This window comes from Diospyros lotus, chromosome 11 (assembly GCF_014633365.1).
Source record: "Diospyros lotus cultivar Yz01 chromosome 11, ASM1463336v1, whole genome shotgun sequence".
Taxonomy (NCBI): domain Eukaryota; kingdom Viridiplantae; phylum Streptophyta; class Magnoliopsida; order Ericales; family Ebenaceae; genus Diospyros; species Diospyros lotus.
This window is the reverse complement of record NC_068348.1, coordinates 8,357,320-8,367,243: the sequence shown is the minus strand read 5'-3', so window position 1 is coordinate 8,367,243 and position 9,924 is coordinate 8,357,320. Positions and strand designations below refer to the sequence as shown.

Here is a 9,924-nt window from a genome sequence, read left to right as displayed (position 1 = left end):
GAGGCAGGCTTGAGATGCCTAGAGCAATGACTGGGTTGTGCCTGAGGTCCGCACGGGGCGGACTAACCATGTCGGTTTGGATCCCAAGCACGGTTTAAAGGAGGACCGAGGCTGGCTCGAGCTCCTATGTGCTTATCAAATACAAGGCGTGGCTCGATAGGGCCGAGGTAGGCTCGAGGCACCTAGAGCAAAGACGGGGCTGTGCCTGAGGTCCACGTAGGGTGAACTGACCATGTCTGTCTGGATCCTGAGCATGGTTTAAAGGAGGATCGAGGCTGGCTTGAGGTCCCAAGGTGCCTATTTGCTACAAGGCATGACTTTGGGATCGGACCAAGGTAGATTTGAGGTCCGACGTGCCTGTTTGCTACAAGGCATGACTTTGAATATTTAGTAAAATATGGAATTTTGGAATACCTCATTACTTTGTCGATTCTGCCAACGGTTCGCTTGACCGTTCGTCTTTACTGGTGTGAGTGCTAGGTGAGCCGAGATTGCGGATAACTTGGTCTTGCATTGAGTGGGTCAAGTGAGATCGGAGTGACCCAGGGTCTGTTGTGCCTATTTGATACAAGGTAGGTTGAGGTGATACCAAGTTGATTGAAAGACGGGGATAAATAGAGGCACCTCGGGGACTGCCATAAAAGAACTTGGGTTTGTACCCGTGTAAAGACATAATAAGTAATAAGTGGAAGTAACTATCTTTGATTAACTGAAGTGTATTTTAATAGCGAATAATAAAAAAAATGGTTGCATAGCTATAGTATGTTTGCTCATCGGCCGCGTTCTATGATCTGGGCAGAGGTTTCCTTGTGGGTTCGGCCAAGTGGTTAGCTCTCTTATCGATGCTGTTAGCAATCTGGTGAGGTAGGCTTTTCATTGATGATCTACTTCGGGTGGGGGCTTAGGCCTTCAGGATGGAGTTCTTCGATGGGTTGGGGACAGTTGTCTGATGGCTTGCTTTACCAATCTAGCTCCGCCATGTGCATGCTAGGGTGTAGGGCTTGGCTACTGGCTCCTACTACTTGGCTGCTGCGCCCGAAGGTTCTGTTTCCTTTGTCGTTCTTGCTGAGCTCGGGGCCCCAAGCCTTGAGGCTATCATGGTAGCATTGCGAGGCCTCCTTCTGGTCATAGTGAATAGCCCTAACCTTGGTATCTGACACTAAGAATTTCATGGCCAGATGGGGAGTGGATATTATTACTCCCAAGGTGTTGAGAGAGGGGCGGCCGAGGAGTGCGTTTGTACGGTGTCTAGTAGTTGATGACTAGATACCAAATGTTGATTGTTTTGAAGAGGGGGGTCATCCTGAATAAGGTAAACAAGTCGATGTAACCCCTGACGCCTACCTATTCTCCAGAAAAGCCAATCAGGTTCCCATGAAATGGCCTCAACTCTTTTTCGAGAATACCCATCTTTCTTAAAGTTGGCAGGTATAACAGGTCAGCCGAGCTGCCTTGATCAACGAGGACTTTCTTTACAAAGAAGTTTGCGGCAATGATTGAGATTACCATGGGGTCATCGAGGTTTTTATCGATGCCCTCAAAGTCCTTGTCCGTGAAGCAGATCACGGGGTGTCGGGCCATTCTTCTCAACTTCCTCTTTGTATTACCTATCGACATTACCATGCAGAAGTGTTGTTCTTCCGTTAAGGTCGACTCTCTACCCGCAAAATTGTTGAGCCAAATTGTTCTAATCAACCTATTGTGTATTTTGATGTTTGAAAAAACATAATTTTAGTAAAACTATTTTTGGTATATTTAAACACCCTAATGGATTTTTTATGTCTTAAATATTATATTATTTTGTGTATCAAAATAAACCAATAAATGTTATTTCCCTAAGTCTAGAAGATTAACACATTATAAGGGAACATATAAGAAAATATTTTTATTTTGAAAAACTATCTCCCGGTATTTTAATAGCTAACATTCATTATTGTTAAAATGATTTTTAATGAATTTTTCAAGAAATAGAATGTATGCATTTTGGAGGTGGTAAAATTGTTAAATCTTGAACTTGTACTAAAATCAAAATTCTACTTTCTTATTGTTTTGGATTTTAATTTTTAAATATTTTTATTAAATCTAAATAGGGGTACTTTCTTATTTACATTTATGTATTAAAGTAAATGAAAGGTAAAATATAAATTAAAGAAAATGAGGACATTTACATTCCATTTAAAGTAAATGGAATGTAAATATCTTGTAATGTATATATGCTATATAGATTATGTCTTCAAACAATTACTATATGTATAACATTCATTTTATGTAAAATTGGCCTCAGAAGTCGACTCTTGGTTTAGTGGAGTCGACTCTTGTAAAGTTAGAGTCGACCCAGTCGAGAGCATGTTATGCAGAGTCGACTTGGTAGCATTGGTGTTTTTCGAAGAGTTGACTCTAGCATTAGAGAAGTAAATTCTTGTATAATTAGAGTCGACTATCACTTAAAATGGAAGTCGACTCTTGTTTTAGAGTAGTCGACTCCCAGACTCCATTAGTCAAATTTTTCTACCCGTTACAGATCCGTTGGAAGCTCCACTATATATATCAAGAAGAGATTTCTAGATAAGACTAATGCATTATCAAGACCTATCATTCTAAAGCACTCCCAAGTTCTCAAGCGCATTCATTTCAAAGCAATCCAAGGCTCAAGTTTAAAGTTTAATCCATTTGGAGCCTAAGGCAAAGGAGAATACATTATCTCCATTAGTGGTAACTTGTATTATTTCTATTTTTCCTTGTATATCATTGTGTCTATTTTCATATTAGTCCAATGTTGTTTCGACATATGATTTATTTGTATTGGATTGTGGTGTGGCATCCTAGAGCCTATTGTAATCTAGGTGTTGTTGTTGTATGGTTGTATTAGTTTTTGGGGTGAGCTAAGGGGAAAACCACGGGGTGTACAAGTTTTCTAAGTGATCTTGTGTGGAAACCTAATGTTTTGATTTTAGTGGAACCTCAAGTGTCGGGTTGACCTTGAGAGAGTGGAGTAGGTGTTGGAGACACCGAACCACTATATTTCTAATGTTGATTATTGTGATTGTTTGTGTATTTATATTGTTATCTCTCTCAAACAACTTATATAGTTATAACAAGTGTATTTTGTATAAGAAAATCTCAAGAGTTTTTTTAAAGAAAGAATTTGGTTGATATGTTTTTAATCACTCAATTCACACCCCTCTTGAGTGGCCATTGTGTGTCAAGGGACCAATATAAACCTTCAAAAATGGTGTTAATGACCTTAGTAAGGGCGGTTGGATGGTGGTAGGCGTCATTTGGTTCTTGGGTAGGGGTGCTTATGGTTCGCACCATGGTAAGGTGATGGGGTTGGCTTGAAAGGCTCTAGTGAGATTATGAGGTAGGTAAGTTTTATCGGGCCCTATGGTGGGTGCCAGATGTTCTTTCTTGACCAAAGGGAGTTGTCGGAGAAGGGATCGTGACAGAAGGGTGCGGGCTCCTGCAATGGGTCCGTTTGGGGTGCGGTTGGCAGCTTCAAGCACTCCAACGCTCAATTGAATAAGAGAGTAAAGAAATGGCAACATATCAGTAGGTCAGAGGGCAAAACATACATTGGCTTTGAAGAGAGTTGGTTGATATAAGAAGAGGAGACGTCCTCCTGCATGCGTTGTGCGCTTGTAGGTGATGGGACTGAGTATCCCGCGCCGGTGGAGGTTCCTAGGCAGTCGCATTGTGTTGACGACACCCTCATTAATGTGGATGAGATCCGCCATTAATGAAAATGAGATCCAAGACTGACACGCGAATACCCAACAAAAGCTACAATGATGTTGCTGTAGGATGGCGTAGGGCCAAGATGGGGTCGAGATTGGGCCTAGAGGGATGGGCTATGAGATGGGCCGAGAAGGAGGGGCCAGATTAGGCCCGGATAGTGGGCCGAGATTGGGCCGTGAGATGGGCAGAGAGGGAAGGATTAGATTGGGCTCGGACGATATAACTACTTTACCACCATATTTTCTCCTATCTCTTTCTAAACTAAATACACATATGTATAAAGTTTATTTTAAAATATATTGAAAATCTGCACTACAAATATATAATTTCTAATTACACAAAATACATCATATATTTTGAATGCACTAAACTTTAAACATATATGTGTATAAACTATCGTATCAATCATAAATATATAAATTATCATATTTGTATAAATTAATATATAATTACACAAAATACATTATAGAAAAACTGATATTATCATAAATATTTTAAATTAGAAAATATATATATTATATATTTTAAACATGTACTTAGAAATTAAAATATGGGATGTGTGTGAGATGGGACGGGGGAAGGAGTGAAAAGACTAGACAGTGGCTAAATCTGAACAAATTGTTGAACCCCAACTAGGGTTTTAAGAAATCATTGAGCCCCACTAAGGTTTCATTGATATCTATTAGGTTAAGTTTGGTTGAACAGAATAGTTCTAAAGGGAAAATAAAAGACTATGAGAACGAAATGAAACAACTATTTCATTTCATTGCCATCATTGGTAGAGACAAAAATAGTTGATCATATCATTTCATTATTTTGTTTAATATGTCTTCATTTTGATAGAATAGAATGGTACAAAATAATGAAAAATGTTGTTGGTATATCATGGGTTATACCATAAGTTACATAATATAGTTAAAATATCTAAAATATCTCTCATTTAAGTTGATGAAGTGAGATAGTCAGACGACGTAAAGTGATGAAGTGCATGACTAAAATACATCTCACCCCAAGATGGTAAGACGCGAGAGGTATTTTTATTATTTATGATGCATTGTGTAGCTCATAGAAAACCAACAACATGATTATGAAACAATTATTTATGAAAATGCGCTTTTACATTATGAAAATTGAAAAATCTTATAAAAATATATTTAATTCAAAAAAATCATAGAATTAATAAATACGAGTAAAACAAAATATTTTCCCCCTTTCTAGCTAATAAAAATTTTATTTAATTTTCAAAAAGGTTATTTAAATTTAAATACTTAAACTAGATTATTGTGTACTTTCTTTTGCCTTTTGTAAAGAAGAACATAACATACAAGTCCTTTTATCAAGACAAGATCACTGCCATATTTTTCCACATTCGATTTAAATCGAAACAAATAAGAAAACAAAGCAATCATTCCGTCCAGACATAAGGGAGCAAAATTTTGCAAGAAATGACGCCCGCGGGGGGGGGGGGGGGGGGGGGGTGCGGTGGTATCAATGGTTGAGGGGGCGAGCATCGGCGGATTCCGATCGGATCTGGTTCGGATGAGGCAGATGGTTCCGGTGGTTGGGAATAGGGCAGATGGTTCCGGTGCTTGGAAGGAAGAGAGGAGAGGAAGGGAGAGAGAGGACAGAGAGACCTGTTAAAAGGGTATTAAAAGTTCTAACTGTACATGCTAAAACAATGACCAGACCAATCTTGTCATTGGTAGTACCCTATTTTTCTAAAGTTCTAACTGTACTCCCGAGACCTTTCGTGCATCATACATTAATAGTTTTTCTAAAGTTATCTTTTTTATATTTATGAAAAGTACCCTATTTTTACATGTATCTGAATGTTTGATTTCGCTGTGTTTCCAAACATTTTAGAATGTGTAAAAAATTCATTATTTTCCCACTTTACATATGACCTTTCTTCTTCTCTTTTTCTTTTTTGTTTTCTTTATCTTTCAAACCTCAGAGGATAATTTTGAAAAATTTTCAAACTAGTGTACCCTATACATAATTAATTTTTACAAAGTTGAGGGGGCAATTAGTATTTTTATACTTAAAAAAAAATTACAACTAGCCATTTTTCTGAAATTAATTAATAATTTTGTCAATATAAAATAAATTTTTACATAATAATATTTGACTTGGACCTTTAAAACCTTACGTTGGATTCACTAAAATAACACTTGTTAATGAATATATAGACCAAAAAAGATAAAATATAAAAAATATTTCAGATAAAAATATTTTTATTATATTTATTAAATTTTATGAAAAGAAGTCACATAATTTCTTATCTTGAACTTTTAAGATAAATTTATTTATTTATTTTTTTGAATAATTTATCTTAAACTTTATAAGTAAATTATCTTAATAAAATCTTATTTTAAACACTTTAATAAAACATTACCTAATAAAATTGTGAATTGTTGAACCGAGGTTGGAATTCACTTCCAATCACTAGTGGCAGCCAAGCCAACATTTTTCTTTTAATTTTTGTTTAATTAACGACAAGATAAGGAAAGGGTGAGAACATTGCTTTCTTAGTAGTTTCTCACACGCCCAAAATATCGTATGTTTTTAGACTAAACCTGGGGCTGAGTGGACCCAACGCAACGCTGGGAAGGGCATGCAGCGTCCTTTGGAAGGCCGAAGGCCTCCTCTTTGCCTGTCCCACGCCTACCTTACTGCCAAGCCAAGTCCTACTTTTGCGCAAAGATGCATACAAGATAGATTCCAGGCTGTGTTTGGGATGGAAAAGCCAGTTCTTGCTGCGTAACTGTATTTTTGTTTTAATTATTTTTGGTGCAAAAAAATAATTATAAATATCTGGGCATCTAATTTATAATTTTAATATATATATATATATATATAAATCATCAGTTGAGTCATCATCCTTAAGAACAGTTTCGAAAAGAATTTGAGTACATATGAAGAAGACATTATTAACTCGTCAATTATCAAACTACTACTTGGTGGATCACTTGCATCGATCATTGGATACAAATGTATGGGTATATATAAATATTTGCTTGGCAAAATCATCATACATATATGTATGGATTACTACTCACAATATAGTCATCATAGCTTTCCCAGTTTAATATTCTCTTACATGATCCCTTCAAATTAAAATTACAGAATAGTACCACATGGAGGGTCCATATATATAGCCCACAAAGCAACAACATGTCAACCAATTGATTTTCTTTCTTTTTTTTGTATGTGTTTTCAACCCAGTGGCTTAATTTTACTTACCCTTTCAATTTTGTCCGTAAATTAAGTAAATGATTCAATGGATTTATTAGTTTTAGTTTAATGAGATAGGGTCTATGATGCTATTAAGGTTTAAGGGAACCCTAGCAAGAAGTTACACTTATGAGTAAAGAATGGTCAGATGTCCAAGCTGAATTTTAGCCGTGTAAACAGCTTGCATACACTCTTTTAATTTATGGGTAATCAATATACCTACCCTCCAAATTTCTAACCTAATTCACTAATACTCTTAAGAGTTCTTGTCATTTTACTTGAAAAAATATATTTTATAGAAGTATTTAATGCATTCTCTAAATCACGAGTGTAAATAACTTTCTCTGCAAGTATTATTTACTATATATATTTATATACTCATAAAAGCAATCGTCCTTTCTCCTTAAAGCTTCTTTCTTCTTCCAGCCATTGCTCACCTTGAATGACACCTAACTCTTGGACCCAAATCAAAGCCAAACATATATGTACAGAAGATCCGTCATCTTCCCAAACTGTAACTGATCATCCACAACCAAATCTTGCTTCAAATCCAAAGCAGAATCAAATTTCGATCTCAAGACAGCAGAACATCAGAAGTACAAAAGAACACAACAACAGCAACCAAAAAAAAAAAAAAAATAGAAAACATATATATAACAATTAGTGAAGAAAACATATACAGTACTGCGATATCCCCAAGGAAAATCTTGCAAGCGCCTTATCCATTTGCAGAGAAGCAATGAAGCAGAGAAGCAATGAAAAGAAGACAGCAACCAAAACTAAGCACAACTAAGCTATATCTATATATCAACTTATAATAGGGTTACTGGATCGGGTAGGACTCTTCTGTTTGAGAAGCAACTTGAGCTGAGCCTTTTGACACTCCAACTTGGAACCCAGATGCCTGTTTCTCGACCCAATGGCTCTAACCACCCTTGGAAACTCTACGAAGCCTTTGATCCCTCGCTTGATGTGTGGATTCTCCGGTTCCGGCGACACCCTCCGCTGAATAGACATGGAAATTCGAACGCCGCCATTGCCATTGTTGTGGGCGCTAACGCAGCCACTTGGCTGTGCATTTTCTTCCTGAAAATTCTCAATCACTGGCTTGGAATTAGACCGACTGATCTTGTTCAATTCCAGCATCTTCTCTTCGAGCAGAAGCTTGGCCTCGTGGAGCTTCATCTGGACTCTCTCTTCTCGAAACACCTCGGCCATTCGCAGCATCTTCCTCTCTTCCTCCATCTCCTTCTTTATTCGGCCGATCTCCGCCTTGTCCGCCGAAACTTCCCTGGCCAGCTCTTCGCACACTCGCTCCAAGGCCTCTCTTCCCTTCCTCTCCTCAGACAGCTCCCTGGCCAGCCTTTTGTTCGTCGACTCCATCTTCTTCCGAGCCTTGCGCTCGTACTCGAGTTCAGCCCTCAGCTCCATGACCTGGGCTTTGGCCATGTCGAGCTCGGAGTCCATGATCGGCCTGATGAAGGTCAGATCCCAGAACGAAGCGGCGATCTTGCGCGCCGAGACAGGGAGGTGAAGACGATGAAACTGTTTGGGTTCTTGTTCTTGAAGATGACGATGATGATGGGAATGTAATTGGTGATGGGGATTATTATAAAAAGGGTTCTCGTACAGCTTCCAGGTTGGGCAAGTGGAGGTGGTGATGGGTTGGTCGGAAAAGGGCGGATTTAGGTGATTCTCCACCGGGTCTGGGCTGCGGCGGCAGCGGCTGCTTCGGATCATCATCGTCATGGTCATCATCTCCTCCGTAGCCTTTTTTTTCTCCCGTGGAAGAAGCTAAGGAGCTTTTATGTTTTTTTAGCTTTGCTTTTGCTTTTGCTTTTGCTTTTGGGTAGTGTGTGTGTGTGTGTGTGTGTGTTCTCAAGGGGCCTATTCTGTTCTATCCTATTCTATTCTATTCTATTCTATTATTCTTTCTTTCTTGCTTGCTTTCTTTATCTCTAACTCGCTTTCAAGTCGTGGAATCGCTTAAAGGGACAGATACATCACATGCTCCTCATCTTAATAAATACTGGCGGAGGAGGTTGCCTTGCCTTGCCTTGCCCCTCTCATCTGTCCTCATCTCTCTGAATTCTTCTCGCTTTCTCCCAAAACTCAAGCTTCATGGGTCCGAATGTGCATACTCCATGGAAGAGATGGCATGGGCTTAGGTGGGTTGATTGCATTGAATATTCAGGTAAAGGGTCTGGTCTTAAAATCCTGACTCAAAAGTATAATATGAAATGTCCCTCCTAATTAACCTTACTTTTTCACCTAAAAGTGAAAAGACTACACAAAAAGGCATCCCTAAGGTGGAGTCAAAGTTTGAAGACTAAATAAGCAGCTAATTAAGCTAATTGGGTGCCACTAAATTACACGAGTTTCAACAAATTTGACCCCAGAGTAATATTCTAAGTTTAGCGGTGACAGCTACAGATTTAGCAACATGATATTCCGTCTGTAAAGGCTTTCATAAACAGCATGCCATTAATAGGATTCCACAGGAAAATATAATAATAAAATAAAAACAAAACACAGCAGAAACGGCAGCAAGAGGGTAACATGAGGCCCAACAATTGTGTATTTGATACGGCAAACTCCACATGGATGTGTGCCCGCAGGGTCCCCTTCCATTGCTTCTCTTGCTCCACTTTGTTAATGGCTTGAAGGATCAATCAACTGTACATTTCTAGCATGATTTGGGACCATACATCATGGATGGAGTGGCCATTGCTGCTGCGGGAAAAGCCTGAAACTCCTTCCTTATGAAAAAACAAGGAAGATAGAAAAAAAAGTTATATATGTTAAGAGGAAGAGTTGTTTCTTCAATAACTTATGGATGAATTCAACAATGAACCAATGAGGGACTGTGGTGCCATTGTCAAGGATGGCTATGGCTCCGAAGACAGTGGTCCAACCCAACCCGGTTAAGAGTACACCCATTTAAACCCCAACACC

The 9,924-nt window shown here is 38.5% G+C and overlaps 1 protein-coding gene across 1 annotated transcript; it reads right to left on the bottom strand.

Moving 5' to 3' along the window:
* Positions 1 to 7,597: 7,597 nt before the first annotated feature.
* Positions 7,598 to 9,138, bottom strand: LOC127812588 (protein BRANCHLESS TRICHOME). The gene has a single exon (XM_052353022.1). The coding sequence runs from the start codon at positions 8,725 to 8,727 to the stop codon at positions 7,777 to 7,779; it is 951 nt and encodes a 316-aa protein (XP_052208982.1). The 5' UTR covers positions 8,728 to 9,138; the 3' UTR covers positions 7,598 to 7,776.
* Positions 9,139 to 9,924: the final 786 nt, after the last annotated feature.

Bases quoted from the DNA above. Each gene is read 5' to 3' on its own strand.
- LOC127812588 (XM_052353022.1), bottom strand. From the start codon at position 8,727: ATGATGACCATGACGATGATGATCCGAAGCAGCCGCTGCCGCCGCAGC.